This window comes from Amphibalanus amphitrite, unplaced genomic scaffold, assembly GCF_019059575.1.
Source record: "Amphibalanus amphitrite isolate SeventyFive unplaced genomic scaffold, NRLGWU_Aamphi_draft 000565F_arrow, whole genome shotgun sequence".
NCBI lineage: Eukaryota > Metazoa > Arthropoda > Thecostraca > Balanomorpha > Balanidae > Amphibalanus > Amphibalanus amphitrite.
Genome location: NW_024882059.1, coordinates 317113 through 335978, shown reverse-complemented (window position 1 = coordinate 335978; position 18866 = coordinate 317113). Strand labels below are relative to the sequence as shown.

The 18866-nt window shown below is 48.2% G+C and overlaps 1 protein-coding gene across 3 annotated transcripts; it reads left to right on the top strand.

Annotated features, from left to right (window-relative positions):
* Positions 1-137: 137 nt before the first annotated feature.
* LOC122393950 (Y-box factor homolog) lies at positions 138-18502 on the top strand. 3 transcript variants are annotated; one of them, XM_043390447.1, is made up of 8 exons: positions 138-316; positions 13206-13269; positions 13638-13861; positions 14707-14736; positions 15828-16285; positions 16534-16578; positions 16856-16921; positions 17523-18502. In XM_043390447.1, the coding sequence occupies exons 1-8, from the start codon at positions 256-258 to the stop codon at positions 17568-17570; spliced, it is 996 nt and encodes a 331-aa protein (XP_043246382.1). In that variant the 5' UTR covers positions 138-255; the 3' UTR covers positions 17571-18502. The 3 variants fall into 3 exon arrangements, with proteins under 3 accessions (XP_043246382.1, XP_043246383.1, XP_043246384.1); XM_043390448.1 differs by lacking the exon at positions 14707-14736 and having other exon boundaries at positions 143-316; XM_043390449.1 differs by lacking the exon at positions 16856-16921 and having other exon boundaries at positions 143-316.
* Positions 18503-18866: the final 364 nt, after the last annotated feature.

Sequence of the window (18866 nt, the reverse complement as noted above, 5' to 3'; positions counted from 1 at the left end):
AATGTATATCTTTGAGCAAATAAAAAGTGAAAAGTAATAGTGTTGATGAAACTTATGCTTTACAAGAGTGAAACAATGTGATCGCTTCCAAATTGGCAGCCAATTTGGTACCAAAATAGTGGACCAATCATAGCAAAGCTTTTCTGCAAGCACCATGGCAACGTGCCTGCGCCATGTTGGACAAGATCTAGAAGAGGGGGAACGCAACCACCGCGGGGCTAATCGGAACATCTATTTCCATCGCCAGCCAACACCATGGCAGATTCTAATAAGCAGCCTGACCAACAAGAGGCTGTAAAAGAAAAAGAACTAATTGGTAAGCCCCAATTCGCTGTGTATTTGCTTGTAATGCGATTAATTTGTCTGCGCCACTTTCGTATCGCGCCAATCTCAGGCCACGCGGTTTATTTACTCAATTGTTTTAGTTAATTTTTCCTTGTGAGTTGTGACCGGTATTGACTAAATTAACTCACACTGAGTTGATTCTGAATGCTATGCAATAGTATCAAATTTGTAAATAAAGGCAGAAATTGTGTAATCAGCAGTGCATTGAGTGAACCAACGCATGCCTTCATGTTCATTGGCTATTGCTGAGCCACCCATGGATATTGGCTAAAACACTTATTACACAGTTACAACACATGTGCAGTTATCTTTGCAGTTAGCGGTACAATTTTGGGGCAATTTCTTTATCAACTCATAATCCTAGCCTGGGGCAGCATATTGATATAACTCAGCTTCCATAAAATGGGGTTACTTGATTACCATGAGGGGTAACTTTGACAGGCCTGTGTAACTTTGGTTGAAGTAATCAGTAAGACAATGATTAAAGACAAGAAACTAGGCACATATCAGTTGGTGACATACCAGGGAAATAAGCTAAAATTAGAGCGCTCTATTTATTGCTCCTGCCCTATGTTGAAGAGATACCCCTAAAAGCGTGATCTTTTATCGGCCCTTACGCAGCGAGGCAGTAATTCTCAGACCGGTGGATGGTATCAATAGAAAGAGAATGCGTCAAAGATTAACATGAATTAATTAAAATAACATTAAAATGTAAATTAAGCGTGGAAATTAGTCCCAAACATAAGCTAATTATTGCTCCTACCTCGGCGACGGCGCTCCCCGCAGTCGGCGGAGAAGCTAAAATAAAAGCCACCATCCTCCTCCGTAAGTCAATTTTAGAGCGGCCGAGTGGGCCGATGCGGGGCCACCAAACTGAGGTGAGACGTGGCTAGTAATTGCAAACCGCCATAGAAATCAATATCTTAAGACGTACAATATGGGATGATTACTCTGAAGCTGGAGTGAAAGCATGAGTAGATTGCAAGAAACGAAATGCATAGATTGGTTGAATTATGTACAATAGGCACAGCTCAGATGAAGCCATTTCTATGATGTTGACATATGACATAACCCTTCTTCTCCTCACCTATGACCTAAGTGCATTGGCAGTTACCGGCATAGTTTTTTAGCACGAGTGTAATTCGCCATCGGACCGCAATACATGTTGCTAGGCTGCTGCAATTACAACGAACATACGAATACTGCCTTCATTTGTAGACGTTTGTTTTTTAGGCGGTCTTTGACGTGCAAGGGGGCATACCTGTCGACAACTTGAGTTTCTCCGAATTTCAAAAACTCCCAGAATTTCAATTCCTTATGCACTGTTGTAGGTACAGCTATGTTCACAAGTTTTCGTTTCCTCCTGTTCTAAAAAGGATGATATTTGTCGATTTCGTGCGTCGCTGATAGGAGGGTGCGTTTAATAATTAGGCCCAACGCTTTCTGCTTCCGCGAGTACCTTCAAAAGGGAACAACAGTTTCCATTTATTACACTATGGGACATGTGACAAAATGAACCCTGGAACACGCATGAAACGGAGCTCATATTCCTAAAAATGTCTACAATCGCTTCTTTTCTGACACTATTAGCAAATACCATCTCAAGTTAGGTGGTTGACAGACAGTCAATGGAGATCTGGGGAGACTGAGTGACGCCAATTCACCACTTAACTGATAATGAGGGCCGAGGGAAGAGAAACATGCAACATGCACAACTGACAACTTGACAAGTGACAAAACACTACCACTATTGCGCAGTGCACAACAAATTACAGCAGCCAGCCCAAAAAATACTTTTGGTGGCTAATTGCAAAACAAGTCACTAATAAATGTCTTAGTTGCAGCTGAACACTGCACAATAATCACACTGTTCACACATTGAGTGAGATGCCACAGGTGGTTTGAATCACACTTTGGTTCAACTGCAAATCTGAAGTGTTGTCATGAAGTTCATGCCTCCAGGATCACAGCACTTTGGTTGTGGTTGGCATAACACTTGTAGTCTGCAGAGTTCCACATGAACTGCAGACACCTCATCTGGTGGTCTGCATGTTGCTCAACTTCTTCAGGAGGCAAATGTCGACCACCCAGCGGAAGCATGGTCCTGCAGAAAAGAAAGGTAATGCATAAGGTACAAACATTATCTGCTGAAACAGCTCCTTCTGTTGGCTGTTATTAAACTGTTAACATAGGTAACATAACAACATGTATTCCATGTACATTACATTTGTTGAAGTAAAATACTGCCGGCTATTTCAAAACCAGAAAATGAAATTATATTGTGGCATAATTCACATGCCTAGCTATCAGTATCAAATAATAATTAATTTAATATTTGGCATATTCTATACAACACATTCATAGAATATTCTACTTCACGTCACAAGGACTCACAATCTTTCTGTTGGGTGTTTGATTGACGCATTAACTAAGTTTGTCTTAGGTTTTATTATTGCAAAAAATTCATATTGCATTATTGCATCAAAATACTGGCAGCAATAACAAAACAAGAACATGAAATGCCAATGAGCAAGCCGCCTTTCCTTAAAATGGATTACTTTGAAAGGAATTTTAGTTTCTTTTAAGGAAAAGGAGAAATGATTATCAGGCAATTATCAGAAAACCACTCAACCAGCAAGTGGCTGGGTGGTTTCACAGCAAACATTAAGCCAAAACATATACTTACAACTATCTAACAATTGAGCCATTTGACTGCTACAAGGGATATGTGAGCAAAATAAGAATCAAATTATCCGATGTTGACTTCCTTGCAAAGTTTATGCCTTATTTTATGAAAATGTGTCACTAGAATATGATACTTATCATCGAATATTATTTAATTTACGATTTATTTCGGTCGGAATGCACATGGAGTCCCGCGCCATTTTCGTCGACGATGAATATAATCGTGTTTCATGAAGAGATAAGGGGTTTCAATGGTCTTTCAAAGCAATAATTTGATGCAAAAATTTGTAGGAAATAATATGAAGCTGGTTCAAATGGCCATTAACCATTTAAAACACCGAAAATACTCACAACTCCGTCCCGACGACCACGCAGCACCGCGCACGCCACACTACTGGCACAATGCCAAAACTGCTGTCACAGCGGAAATGTTTTTTTTTTCTCGATTGCAATTGTAGAATTATTTATTAAACAGAAGATGATCTTTCCAAAAAACCGACTGATTTTATACACAGATGCATGGAAAATAAAAAAATCCCGGTAAGTTTATTTGTATTGTTTTGTCGATTTTGACATGCTCCTAGTTTGCAGCCATATTTCGATATGTTCTACAGGGAGTTCAGAATTATTTCAGGACCAATCTTTTCCTCATTCATTTTCCCGTCGATCATGAAATTTTTAGAGCGGAACAATTGGTTTCCAGGCGGTCCGAGCGGTTTTCGTGAGAAGGGTGCAAAAATCGGCGTCATTTTTAGAGCCTCGACACCGGCTCAACACAGGACCCTATGGGAGACGGTGAAGTAGCGGGAGCAATAAATAGAGCGCTCTAATTTTAGCTTATTTCCCTGGTGTGTCACCGACTGATATGTACCCCTGGCCCCTGCACTGGAACATGATTTGGTTGGAATTTCAGAAAATATCTTCAACCATTCAAAAGTTCTAACCCAAGAGCTTTGAAATTGGTTTAAAGTAAAGTTTTTAAGCACTTAGGTATCATTCTGTCCAATATATTAGTATTCAAGTCATGTTGATGTTTTATTGTGGGATAGGTTTAGCTGTGACACAGGGGCTCTTAGTATAATGTACTGGGTATTGCCCAGCTTAGCCTTGCAAAATTTACTAATAACTAATAATACTTATAAGTAGGTAGTTAAGAAAAGGAGGCTTTATGCTTTAGGTACCTGCTTCATGTCATTATCCATCTCATGATTGATCTATGATCCATGATTTGGTTGGATAGTTAGTATATCTGAAATTCTGAATCTTTCACCTCATCCTTTGAGCTAAGAGTTATACTTTAAATGGCAGGCTACCATTAAGGTATTTTCTAGGAAAGGCAGGCACTTACTACCTTATATTTTTTGTCTTTCTTCTGGAAATTTGTCATTTATGTAGGTGTTATGTAAAAATGTTTAACTGAAGTGCCTTGATATTACAGTTATCATTATTTTTTTTGGCATAATTACAACACTTTTTTTAGATGAGGCATGCATTTGAATTCTCAGCAAGACATTTTTAGAAAGGCATGGAGTATATTCCTAGCTCACAGGTTAAACCCACAGTGGATAATAAAGTTTTTGAAGAGAAACTCCTGCTTTAACTGCATGTTTTTCTGCTTTAACTGTATGTTTGTGAGGCACTGTTATTGCCTCAGAAAATTCTGTCATGCCTTTGAAAAGCTTGCTCATTTTGTGTGTTGTGACTACACTTATCAGCAATCACAATATTCACACTGTAATCCAGAAACCAAACTGGCCATAGGCCATCAGGCTTTAGTGGTGAAAGCTGTGGTATCATTCTTTCTGGCACTAGGATATGTGACTTTAGCCTTCCATAGTCAGGCCATGCTTTGCTGTGTGATCATTTTATTGTAATTTTCATTTTCTTTCATGTTGACTACCAGAAGTATCAAACCATTTTTTTTGTGTGGTATAGATCCTGTACAACAAGCTCTGTTTGTAGCCAACTCTGGCCCCCTCTTTGTAAGTCTGCTCTTTTGAAGCATTTGGATATATTAAATGAAAGTACGCCCTCACTTTTTCCATTTGCCAGCATTGCCCTGAACTCTGAAGCATGTTCTCAGCCGCACTTCACATTGAGAAGTAAATATACTGAGAGATAAGGAACATAAGATAAGAAATGCTTGACCTCACGGTGGAGGGTCACTTTTGCTTGGACCCTTGAACTGTGCGCCGACCACACTCACTAAGCCGAATGGTCGGCACTGACTTTTTTTAAAACTTCATTTTGAAAACGACATTAATTTCCTAAGTCGAGGTTATTTCCGAATTTGACCACCAAAACTGTAAGCCATTAAGTCATTGAACGCTTATCAACAACACTATTGTACCGCAACTGCTCGAACCGAGCGGGTAACACCGTGCCGTAAGTACGGTTCTCCAGGGTATTAGTCGTTGGTCGCTCGGCGAGCGGGAGGGCAACCAGTTCCGCCCCTGTATCGCGTGACCCCTTGCTCCGCCCAGTTACGCACGAGCGTACTCCACGCCGCGTAGTAGCGTGGGGAGGGGAGGGTTAGAATGGTGGCATGTGTAGAGGCTAGAACCGGTCTCCACCGCCATGCCACCGCCCAGCGACATGGAGCGGGGTCGGTGACCAGGGCGCAGGGAAAGGTCAGAGGTCGGCCATAACGTAGAGCTTTGTGTCTCCCTCCCCTCCGCGTGTAACGACCGCACGACAGCGGCCGGCCGCCGATCAGGCTAGACATGTCAAGATCACCCGCAGTCAACGGGCTCAGAGGGTTGGTCGAGTGCGCGTCCGTGGCTGACGACAGTCTCGACCATGTGCTATGGTGCCGATAGACTAGCGTGGGTAAAAAGTTTTTGTTCAGGCTGCTGGGGTGTGTCATCTTCATATGATGCTTTGTAACATGTATGATACGCAACCTCGCTGGTTGTGGCCGAGAGGAGGGGGGGGGGGAGGCGGGTGCCGCCTACACATGTTTATTTTTGTTGATAGCTGCGAGAGCTGAAATTTGGCAAGCCTGACCTTTGGTTCAAGCTGAATTTTTATGACAGCAGCTGTATTTTCACCCTCGCCCATATTGGTGTTTTGCCAGCGTCTATCGTAAAGAGGGGGAGGAGGGTCCGTTGGACCCCTTTGCCGTTCAACCCCTAATCGAGCTAGAGCTTCGCGGAAAAAGAGCGTGTTGCCCGTGACGAGAGGAGGCCGATGATACCCAATTTTAACCCTCGCCGACACAGGGGGGTTGATGCAACCCCCCCCCTAAGGTTTTTCGCGAATAACTCGCGTAAAAAGCGGCCGATCGCGACGAAACTTTCAATACCCTCGCATTGATCAATTTTACGCCTACCCTGAAATTTTTTGACCCTGACCCAAATGACCTTTGACCTGTCACCTCTTTTCCGAGACCATGTTTGGCCGGAATCGCGATTTGGCGTATGTCGGCTCGCATTAGCCGCGCGTTTGCAAGATTTTCGTGGTTTCAAACGTTCAAACATGTGATTTGATGTTGCTCCCATACATTAGGGTGGGTTTCAAGGTAAGCTGAAGGTCAGGTCAGGTCATTGACCTTTGGTGACCTCGGGTGACCTCGGTTCACTTTGTCGAGTTTTACATGCTTCTAGGCTAGTTTTTGGAGCTGAATTCGAATTTAGCGACAATTTGAACATTTTTGAAGTAGTTTTGGTGCCTTCGTAACATGTTACGAAGCTGTCAGAGGCGGTTGACACGTATTACGAATACCCGTCACAACCCCTACCGGTTGACCTGACCTGACCTGACCCGACCTGGTCTAAATGCTTAAAGACATCATCTCTGATCAAAACTAATACGATATTCGTGATCAGCACCCCGGAAAACCACATAGCAGCCACACTTTACGACTTTCTAACAGGTCCCGATTTTCCCGGTTTTTGGGTCATTGACCTGACCTGGAAGGTCACCCGATGACCTAGGACCTTAAAATTGGGTATCATCGGCTTTCTCTCGTGACGGGCAACACGCTCGTTTTTTTCCGCGAAGCTCTAGCTCGATCAGGGGCCAAACGCGAGGGGGAGGTCGTTGTGCCGTCGAAGGACACAAAATGGCCTGTGCCGGCGAGGGTTAAGGTCCTAGGTCATTGGTTGACAGGTCAATATACAAAACTCAAAAGTCGGGGAATCGGGACCTGTTAGAGCTTCGTAAAGTGAAGCTGTTACAGGGTTTTGCGGGGTGCTGATCACGAAATTCAAGTTAGTTTTGATCACAGATGATGTTTTCGTGCATTTAGGCCAGGTCGGGTCAGGTCAGGTCAGGTCACATGTTACGAGTGAACCAAAACTACTTCTTAAATGTTCAAACGGTTTCTAAATGCGAAATCAACTCCAAAATCTACCCTAGAAACATGTAGAACTCGAAAGAGTGAACAAAGGTCATCAAAGGTCAGTGACCTGACTGATCTTCACGTGACCTTGATACCCACTAGAATCCATGCGATCAACATCCTTTCACATGTTTGATCGCTTAACCCGCGCGGGACTGGGGGGGTAAATTTTACCCACCCTCGCGAATTTTTGCAATAACTCAAAAACGGCGGCGCGCAGCGCCGCCAAACTTTCAGTACCTTTTTTTACATCAATTTGACACGTTCCCTGAAAATTTGAGCAAAATCCGTTGGAAAGTTTTTGAGAAATTGACGTTTTAGTGACGTCATGTTCGCCATTTTCGCCTCAAAAACGGCAAAATTTCAAACGCCGCTAACATCTTCCATTTTTAAAGGAATCAAGACGTAACAAAAAAGGTTATACGTAATTCTACTTTGTCTATCAAATGGCTATCTCGGTTTTTTGAAAATTTTGGATTTTGGCCAACATTTTTTAAAAAAACTGACTTTTTTGGGAAAATAATTATAAAATCAAAATTTTGAGTGTATCGAAAAACCGGAATATATGTCAGGGATGTGGTCTATGTGCACCTACATACCAATTTTTAGAAGAATTGGTTCAAAAATGTGGGAGTTATTAAACATTTCATGTCACGACACACAAAAATTTAAAAAAAAAATGATTTTTTTTAGAAGTTCTAGACCTCGTACGGAAACAAAAATAGCACCATTCGATTAGCCGTGAAAAACTGCATCAGATAGACACCTTTTTAGGCCTTAACAACCAACTTCAAAAATTGACCTCACTTGACCTGACATTGACCTGACCTCGACCTGAAATTCATCCAGATGTGGTCCATATCACCTATTGAGTGTGCCTATTGAATTCTATGCATAAAATTACCCATAAAAGATGTGTCGCACATGCCCTTTTCTACATTTTGTTTTTGGTGACCTGACCTGACCTGACCTGACCTGACCTTGACCTTGACCTCTGAATGAAATTGTATGCAGCGAATATTGTCTTGGTAGCCTAAAAACACGTTTTGGGCAGTCAGTCTCAGTCCATTCTTCGGCAACTACGGTGCAAGGCCGATACTGTAGAAACTTGCAATTTGTACCCTTGACCTGACCTTGACCTTGACCTCAAGGCTCAAACTTTAAATTAAGTACATGTTTTTAGTTGTTCGTGATGAGATCTTTCGATTGGTGTTCGAATTTTCCAAATCGGACCATTAGTTCGGGAGATAACAGGGGGGGGGGTAAAATTTACCCACCCCCAGCCCCGCGCGTTCGGCTGGAGACCCAGCCCCGCGCGGGTTAAAGCCACAAAAAGACAAAAAAAAAACCGTTCTACACGAAATACGCCAAAACGCGATTCCGGCCAAACATGGTCTCGGAAAACAGGTCACAAGTCAAAGGTCTTTTGAGTCAGGGTCATGCAAATTATAGGGTAGGCGTAATATTAAATAACTCGAGTGTACAGGGTGGGGCAGCATAATCGGGAATAAATATCAAACGGGATTATTTGGTCATGAATTTAAAAATATAGCTCCAAGCACTATTTTAACAACATCCCATCAATCGGTCACCTTTTACCTATCCCTCATCCTATTTGACCGCCCTTCGCGTCGATGACCTTCTCAAGGCGGGTCCAAAAGCACGCGCATGCACGTGCAACCTCCTGCTTGTCCATGATCGCCCATCAGCTTCGTACCTTGCACTGAAGACCGTTTTTACTGATGATAAGTTGTTCATTAAACTTCTACCAAAAAACGCTCCATATAAAGAATTTGGTCGGATTTAAATCGGCGGAGTTGAAGGACCAGAAGTTTTTGGTTCATCTCAGGTGGAGGTGCCCTACACAATAACATGTCGTCCTCACTGCAGTACCAGCACGGACAGAGTCCTCGTAAGACGTGATCTGGACCGTCAGTGATCCTCTCTTCCGACGACTCCACGTGAGTCTGCCAGAGTGTGGATGTATTTACCAGAGGTGCTCGTTTTATCCGGGCTCGATGAAGTAGGGTGCACCACGTGCACCTCCCTTGAAGACCACCCATAGGTCCATCACCTCAACAGGATGTTTACTTTGCATGACCGCTGCAATATTCTCGATACAATCCCCTATATGGCATGCCATTCTTTTTTATCGTATTCCAGTCGGTGATAAGATTTTTGGTCGCTGAAGTTTTGAACATTGTTTCTTTTTAATATGCTCAAGAGCTTCTTCCTTATATTCAAGTGAGTCATCTTGTATGTCCTCTGCTAAGAGTTATTTTACGACGATTACGTTAACTTTTTGTCCTAAGTATCCCCACACAATCCTTATCGTCCGTGATAACACGTTGATCTGTCCAGCAACCTTTACGTGGAATGGCATTGTTTTAAACAAAATGTTCTTGTTTTACTCGTTTAACATTAGTGTCTATGGGCGCGCGCAAAGCACTTGGAGCACCGTCGAACTATTTTGCTGCTCTTTTCCAGGAAGTTGCATGCTCATGGATGTAGTCATGTCAGATGATGCACAACTTTTGGGCGTTTCATTGCCATGATATAATTTATCAAAATAATGCCATGCCTACTCATGACCAGAGCCCAAAAAGCATTCCCGATTATGCTGCCCCACCCAAGTTTCGCCGCAATCAGCCGCATTTTGCGCGAGTTATTTGCGAAAAAACTGAGGGTAGGAGGTCTGTTCGACACCCTCCTACAAGTGCGAAGGTTAAGGTCAGGCCGTTGACCAATGGCGTCAAAAGTGAACCTTTGTAAGGACCCAAAATGTCGCGACGTCGCAGCACCCTTCGTGCCAGGGGACTTTTCAACGGGGAATGAAGCTTATATGATCTAGTACTATCTCCCAGAGGCCTCACAACTTGTATGTAGCTATCTCGTATTTTTCTTAAGAGTCACCTGAAGTCAGGTCGGTCACGCAACCTCACGATTATTAATCAATTGGGAAATATGAAAACTGTTATTTTGGCGCCGGGAGCCATCTAAAGCTGTCTCAAGCGCATGAATTCGCGATTTTATACAATTTTTGCAAGCCCCAGCTTTCACTTTTCCATTCTTAAAGTTAGGCGACTTCATTTATGACGTCACTAAGGTCACAGGAGATTTCACCAAAAAGTCCCGATCAAATTGAGCTAGCGAGTCGGGAAGCCACCAGTGGACTTGTAAGGACCTACCGCATCGAAGAAGCGACATGACCTCCTTGAGTCAGCCTCGTGGCCTGAGTGGCTCTGCCCTGACATGACCTGACGTAAACACCTTGAATTGACCTCAACAAAAACAAAGCGTAAACTATTCGACGCGTTTGAGCATGCAAAACTCTTGGCTCTGTAACCACTTAACCCTATTCCTGGCGGGCTCCGCCGGGACAAGAAACTGGCGGGGGGGGGGCCGATTCGGCCCCCCTTCAGATCTCAAAAACTACACATCGCAGCGACAAACGGTAAACGGCATCGGATACGCACGGTCAAGATCTACAATTTTTACTCAGGTCATTTTCAGGTCAGGTCAAAGATGACGTCACAGGGGTCGAAAAAGTCAAAATGGCGGCGCTAGATAAGGAGAGAGTTTTTCTCGAATAACTTTCGAATTAGTCAAGATAGGAACAAACTAAGGGCATCATCGTGATCCTCTCGTCAATCCGCATCGAATGATATATATATATATATATATATATATATATATATATATATATATATATATATATATATATATATATATATATATATATATATATATATATATATATATATATATATATATATATATATATATATATATATATATATATTGACCTCGAAAGGTCAAGGTCAAAGGTTGACCTCAGGTCACGTGACCTCGAGGTCATCATGTATATCATTCGATGCGTCTTGACGAGCTGAACACAATGAGACCATCCACGCGTCTGTATCTTGTTCCTGTACGGAGTTATTGGCCAAAAACCTTTGGTGACCTTTGATGACGTCACATGACCTCACAGCTGCCCAACAGCAAAACAGACCTCAAGGTAGTGAAGGTTGATCGTATATGAAGTCATGTATGGTAATGGTATATGGGGCCATTCCGACCCGTTTTAGTGGTAAAAACAGGGAGTTGATTTTCCCCCCCATTGACTTATAATGGGGAGGTCGCGAAACTGACCTGACCTTAGGTCACCGATATCAAAATTCCGAGATATACAAATTGCACACACTGGTACCCTAACTAAAGCCTGAAGAGAAGAAATTGATCGGTCAAAAACTCTAGCTCTGGCGTGATTGCAAACTTTTCTGAGGTAGGGTCACCAAACCGCCTCTGGTGACCTGACCTGAGGTCAGATCAACTCAAAATTTTCAGACATGTTGCGTAGAAGCCTTTTAGGAAAAGTCAGAAAATTTGAGCTTCCTACCTCAACGCGTTTGGGAGAAATAACCAAAAAACCTCAGGGGGGCTCCTGAGGCCCCCCCCCCCCGCCAGGAATAGGGTTAAGGTGAAGTTGTTTACCAAAAACCGATCCCGCGACTTGGAGCACTTATACTGACCTCAGAGTTTATCGGTGGACCTGAGACATTCAACTCGGGTACCAGTTGCTGCATCTCATACGACGCACGCGCTCAGTTTTATCCGCAAGGCGCTAGCTCAATTAAGGGCAAAAAGACGGAGAGGGGTCGTAATCGCCCCCCCCCCCCCTCGGCCGGGGTATATGCAGAAAACCCAAAATTCCGTTGAAGGTTAAGCACTGAAGTGATATATTATGATGCGAGAAGGTATAGGTAAAAACAAGTATGCACACGAGCGGATGTGAATCAAACTGTGTTTGAGGTATGCCTTTTTTATTATACATTCGATTTGCTTTAGTTATTGGTAAGAACAGATACAACCAAGAAGAGCGCCCCTGAAGAAAAGGTGGCGCACCGGACGGGTGCGATTTTAAGGTCCAAGGTCAGTCGGGAGCCTCTAAGTTCGGATCAAGCGCTGCATGTTAGGGTTAAAACTTAATAAATAAAAAAAATGGGAGCAAACAAGCATCCCGATTTTGGCAGCATCGTCATGCTTTGTCACGGCACTCATCCACTCCCTCGGCCGAAATATTAGTTCATTTTTGTATGAGTTCTGGCATAATCCCGCACATTATGCTGCATGTTGTTTGCCATGAAAAAAGCATGTTCAGCTACGTTCTACGCAGTACGCACTAACCTAACCACCATCCCATCATCCACCACTAGCCACCATCCCGTTCTGTGATCCGTTCCACCCCACACGAATCAGCCGAGATACTAGTCAGTCGGGCTAGCGCTATCCTCCCCTCCCTTCCTGACTGCACAGCGCTAAAACCCAGAGCCGAGACTTCCCGAGCGCGACCTCTGACCCCACGCGGTCCGAAGGGTCGGCCGATGCCTAAGGGCGCGCCGCGCGCCGGCCACCCGGATAGCCTCTGCCGAGTCTCCCTTCCATACACCGTTTACTACGCGCTCGATTCATTCATGATTCTGTGTTTCCGCGTCCCTCTCGCTAGGTGGCACCATGGATGTCATAGGCGATCCCAGGAAGATTGCGGCCAGAATACCCCAAACGGCAGAAAATGAGGTTTTTGGTGGATATCTCGGAAAGTATTTGGCATACAACGATGAAATTTCACAGTCTCGTGGTAAATGTGCATACACATAATCCGGGTTGATACTTATGCATTTAAACATTATATAGGACCAGATATGTCCGAAAAAGCAAAACCAACAAGACTTTTACTGGAGAGCCGTACATGTTTTGCTTTGATCGCATCGGTCAGTTGAGGTGTTGTCCGTTTTTTGTTGTTGCCGCTGAGCTCCCCGTTTTCCCGTTTCAGCCACCAAGGTCACCGGCACCGTCAAGTGGTTCAACGTCAAGAGTGGCTACGGCTTCATCAACAGGTACGCCGGAGCGGAGGCTCGGCGCCCTCTTTCCTCACGTGAGCTGCGCGGTACCGTATTTCCTTACACGCGGTGCCGTGGGGCGGTATGATGACTCATGGGATGCCGTAATGGGTGTCGCCGACGCCCTACAGGTCGTGCGGGGTGACCCGGGCGGCAGACGCCGTCCCTGCCGCCACCCGATCGCGGTACGACGGTGTGCGGCCCGCCGTTCTGTTTTGCGCGCGTTTTACTACCGCCCCGTCGGCGCCGGCGCCTGCCAAAATAGCCTGGCCCGTCGGAGGAGAGGGAGGCGGGCCCGACCGCCGCCCGCCGCCGCCCCATGCCTAACGTACCCCGCCCCTGCCCCCGCCCCGCCCGACCGCCAGAAATGACACCAAGGAGGACGTGTTTGTGCACCAGAGTGCCATCACGCGCAACAACCCGCGCAAACTGGTGCGCAGCGTCGGCGACGGCGAGATCGTCGAATTCGACGTTGTGGTGGGCGAGAAGGGCAACGAGGCGGCCAACGTGACCGGCCCGTCGGGCGAGCCCGTCCAGGGCAGCAAGTACGCCGCGGACCGGCGCCGCCGCTACCGCCGCTACTTCTACGGTGAGGGGACCGAGTCGGGAGCGGGCGGGGACGCGGGGGGGGATGCCGTATAATGAGGTGAGCTGAAATGTCCTGGGGTTACGCATTTGATTGAATCTTTGCACTCGGTTTTCCTCACGGGAATTTAATCGTTGCAAGATCAGGGCTATGAAACGGGTGGGAAGATATTCTTATAGTTATTTCCCGGGTGCTTCAGTCGTCTGCGATGGTTGCGTATGTGGTTGTCAATATCCTGATGTCTCGACTCTTCACGTGGCTTTGCTTGTATGGACAAAGTCGGCCGATTTAGTGATGAATCACGAACCTAAAGACAACGGACTGTAGACTTGTATGTAGACTTGGTTTTGCTCTTGTACGTTTTGTTCAAAATAAACATACAAGTCGTTTCGCTAAAAGTAAATGCTCTCGATCTTGCATGAGTTAGTTGTCATGAATAATTCCAGATTAAATATGTTTTGTCACTTTCTTTCATTCCCTTTTAGTATTTTAACGAATAATACGGTACTGAGTGCTAACGTAATCGTAGGTGCCTTAGCGACTGGCATTTCCTTTCTCCGTATCTTTCAAAGCACTGCTCAGTATCTGTTTGCTCGGGCTTCTCCTATCAGCTTACCAGCCATTATATTGCTTGCCGGCGGGCACATTCGCCCCTCGGACGGCCGATCGGGCGCGATCACATTCTAGCCGAGCTTCGCTTCCACCGGCCGGTGGCTTAGCTGGCCGTCTGCTGCTGAGTCGCATCCGGCGCCGGCTGTCAGTGTGGGCTCTGTGCCGTGCGGGCCGCCGCTGCCGCCGGGCGCCGCCGCTTCTCTGACGCTGATCCGTGCCTGTTGTCACTGTTCTAGAGGACGGCGAGGAGGGTCACGAGTACCACGGTTAGTATGGGACACGGGCGGGGCGTGATGATAGCACGGGAGGGAGTGGGTGTGTGGTAGTGGGTGTGGGGTGATTAAAGCGACGGGGGTTCACTTGGCGATAGGGGTGTTGAATGTTGTGTGCACTGCTTGGGGTAGGGGGAGATGGGGGGGGGGGGGGCAGCTATGCAGTATGCATCCTTCATGACGTCTTCGGATCAGGGGTGCCCACGATTAATTGCTCGAGTGGCGTGGCAGTACGACTGTTGTCACCTCTAAACACAGGTTGTGGTAGCTTGCCAGGTGGTTTGTCTTATTTCATTTGTTTTCTGCATGGTCGTTTCACGTGCCCCGTTTGCCGCACGCTGAGGCCTGGCAGGGCAGCTGGACGTACGGCAGACCACGGGTAACCAGAGTGCAGCTTTGGCCGTAATCCGGCCGTGCGCTGACTCTGTAGGTCTTCCCTGCGCCAGAGATTGTAGAGCTTCCCATCGCACAGGGAGTGAACGGATTGGCGTCCTCATTATAGCGGAAATGTTGTGGCTTGATTTGTACCGTCAGTATGTAACTTTCAAATTGCGGAGCCTGAGATTGTGATTTTGTGTGCGTATTTAAAACATGGCTAAGATTAATTTGAACCTCGATTTCGGTTACACAAAAATTGGCATGTGATACGATAAGTGAATGCAGATTGCAATGGCAGGTAAGATGCTCGATCCGTTTATATTTTCCGGCATGCTGGACGCTGGTGCTTTGCACGGCCGTCCTTCGCTGGATGGCATTTGAGTCTTTGACCGTATCATATCAGTGGCTGTGTTAATTGTCCATGTCTGTTCTTATCTGTGTCTGTTCTTGCTAGTCTTCGGATGTCTGACACTATGTCCGTGCCTTTGTGAGTCTGCGCTTGTTCAGAACTGTTTCCGACCGTGCGGTGCTTCTGACCGCTTCTGTATCGGTTTTTGTATCGGTGTGTGACAGTGCATGAGCATATCCTTGCTACTTTCTGACCCTTTACCTACGTGTGTCTTTCCTTGTGTTTGTCTTACCGAGTTGTGCCTGTCCGAAACCCGGTGTCGTTTCGGCTCCGTTGACAGTCGGTGTCGGTGTTTCAGATGACGAAGAAGAACTCGAGGACGACGGCGACCGCGAGGGCGGCGGTGACGGCGCCCGGGGCCGCGGTCGGGGTCGGGGCCGCGGCCGTGGATACCGGCGCTACCCGCGATATTTCCGGCGGCGGCGCGATGACGAGGGTGACGAGGAGGAACACCTAGAGGGTGAGGAGGAGCCGGCACCGCGACCCCGCGGCCGCGGCAGGGGCCGCCCGCGCGGCTACGGATACCGCGGCGGCGAGCGCGGCGGCGGCCGCGGAGGATACCGGCGCCGCGCCGACGAGGCAGCCGAGAACGGCGACTACGACGCCGAGTACGACGAGGACCTGGACCGGCCGCGCGGCCGTGGCGGCTACCGCGGCCGGTCGCGAGGCCGTGGCCGCGGCGGCCGGGGTCGCGGCCGTGGCGCCGGCCGTGGTCGCGGCGCGCCCCGCTCCGGCTCCCGCGAGGATACCGGCAAGGTAAGTACGGAGGGAGATAGGAAGGAAGTAGAGGGAGGACGGCAGGGAGAGGGAGGGAGAGTGCCAGACTCTGAGGTGAGCCGCGGGAGGGTAGCCAGGCGCCGGTTCCCGTGTACATTGGCACGTGCATGTACCGTGGCGGCGCCGGCTGCTGGGCCACCGGGCTCACGGCCGGTGCCGCGCCCCTGCCTGTGCCCGCTCGCCCGCCGTCTCGTCTGTGTGTATTTAGTGGCCGTTACCCTTCACAGGGAGAGGGAGACGCCCAGGAGAACGGAGGAGCCGCGGAAGAAAAGGTGAGAGTCCGCACCGGACGGCCAAACTCGGCACAACCCCATCCTCCCGGCACACTTCGCTCCTCCGTCCAGAAACCCAACCACCTGGCGCATGTCTCTGTCTTGGTTCACGCTCGGTAGTTTCTCCGCGCGTCTGCCTGTGACCTGCCCGGTCGGGTGGTTGTCGGGTGGGTGGGGGCGCACTGTATGTGTTGTGTGGTCTCTGGACCCAGCTCTGCGGCCCGGGTCTGTCCCAGCCTGCACGCTGAGCCTGTCCTGTGTGTTTGGTGTTCGGCAGTCGGCACCGGCCCCCGCCGCCGCGGAGACTGCTCCGGCCAAAAAGGAGGCGCCCGCACCGGCCAAGGTCAGTACGGGGCACGCTGGCACACATGCACAGCACATGGGGTAGTGTGCAGAGTGGGGTTATGGTGTGGGGTGGTGTGTCTGGTACCAGACACCGTCAGATTTTTGGTAGTTTCACTCCTGTGTGCTATTTGCGAGTGGGGTTCTGTGGAGTTTCAAATGTATCGGTCTGGTTTGGTTGCTGGGTTTTGCTGTGTATCTGACTCGTTGAACGTGATATCTGTGCTCGTCCCGTGGTTCGTGGCTGTAATTGCCTTTGCACTTGATACCCTATCTTATGAGATGCCTTTGCTGCTTCGCTGAAAGCCTGGCGTGACGTTTTGTATCTTGTGGGTTCACACAACACGTAAGAAAGCCTGCTCTTTTGATATGAAGTCTAACCATGTGATGATGATTGTTATTTAAACCAATTCTACGGTCTTACCATCGAACGTTTGAGCTGGTGCACTTTGTTGTTGTGTGGTTTAAACGTCTGTTCTCCGACTGAACTAACCCCCAGTGGTGTGCTGTGATGTGTCCTCCAATGTGCCCCTATCGCCCCCTGTGAGTCGGTGTGTCGGCGGGCGCCCTCTGTGTGTGACACCTTACTCGTCTGTCGGCAGTCTGACGCCCAGCCCGTGGAGAACACAACCTCCGAGAGTCAAGCCTAGGCGGGCGGCCGGGCTCCGCCGCCGCCGCCGCTGCCGCCCGCCCTCCCAGACACCGTCAGATTAGCCCTGTTCCGCCGGGCGGCGCGGCGGCGGTCGGCGCCGGCCGCGCGGCCAGCGGTGGCCGCTCCATCGGCCACCGGCCGCCGTGTAGATACCAGCTGGAGCCACGGCGCCCTTGTGAGCTGCCGCTCCGTGCCAGCGACAACACCTTTCCTTTTATTGAGCGAGAGCGCGAGTACTGAGATAAAACTGCTTGATTACACAAATCAGAATGGCTCCCACTAAAAGGAGAGAGTGCGCCGTCGCTGAGACGAGTTTTGTGAATAGCGTGTTTTCGACAGCATCATCGCACACGCACGCGCGGGGCGCCGCCGGCCGCCGCTGCCGACCATCCGTCACCAAACGAGGCGGGCCGGCGCCGCCCCAGGCCATTCTGATTTGGCGCGTGACGACTTTTTCACGGCGGCCGCCGGGCCGCTGTGCTGGCCGCTCCCACCTTGCATGCCGTTTGCCGCTAATGAGTCAGTCCGAGTCCGTACGTGCACATGTTGCGGGACATCACGAGTCACCGGCCTGAGAGTCCGCAGGTCGGCGGCCGCGCGCCGCCGGCCGCCGGGGCGCTGTCCACCGGCCGCCCCGGCGCGGGGCCGGCCGCCGCGCGGGGACCGACCAGCACCCCCGCCGCGCGGTCGGCCCCCAACACCACACCACATGTACTGGTCATAATACAATGCGAGTACAAAACTGAGTAATTTCAAGTTTTGGCCAGTGCAGAAATCTGTTACTGCTGTCTCTCCGTTTTTGTTTTTGGTGAGAATCGGCCCCCGGGCTCTGTCTCGGTGTTGACTTTTGTACTTTGTTACGAGTTTTGACGCCAAAAAGATTGTGAGTTTCAAAACATGTGCATTTCAATAAACTTCTCATTGACTGTGGCGTATTGGGTTTTCATGGCGGTTGACTGGATCAAGTCTGGAACCGAACTGGGGTGATCTGTGATGGATCTAGTTAGCTCGGATCTGCGGTCATTGGGGTTGACAGGGACCAGGAGGACCAGAGGCTCATGAAAACTTGCCTTTGTTTTGTTTATCCGATGTCCTGGGGCTGACTTCAGACGGTCGGCTGGTGTGTACCTGAAGGCCTAACATACACCACACCATAATGCTGGGATGATAATGTCCTTAAAGAACTTAGAAAGTTCTATAGTTCTGACTCGTTCTGCCGGTGGTGGCTGGGGACTGATGTCCTTCGCTGAGGGTGACGTGGAATAGTGTCGAGCTGTGACCTTGACCCACCCAG

Excerpts from the sequence above, each read along its gene's own strand:
- LOC122393950 (XM_043390447.1), top strand. The coding sequence starts at position 256 with ATGGCAGATTCTAATAAGCAGCCTGACCAACAAGAGGCTGTAAAAGAA. Across the intron at positions 14,737-15,827 it reads GGAGGGTCACGAGTACCACG|ATGACGAAGAAGAACTCGAG; the intron begins GTTAGTATGGGA and ends TCGGTGTTTCAG. Across the intron at positions 16,579-16,855 it reads GAGGAGCCGCGGAAGAAAAG|TCGGCACCGGCCCCCGCCGC; the intron begins GTGAGAGTCCGC and ends GGTGTTCGGCAG.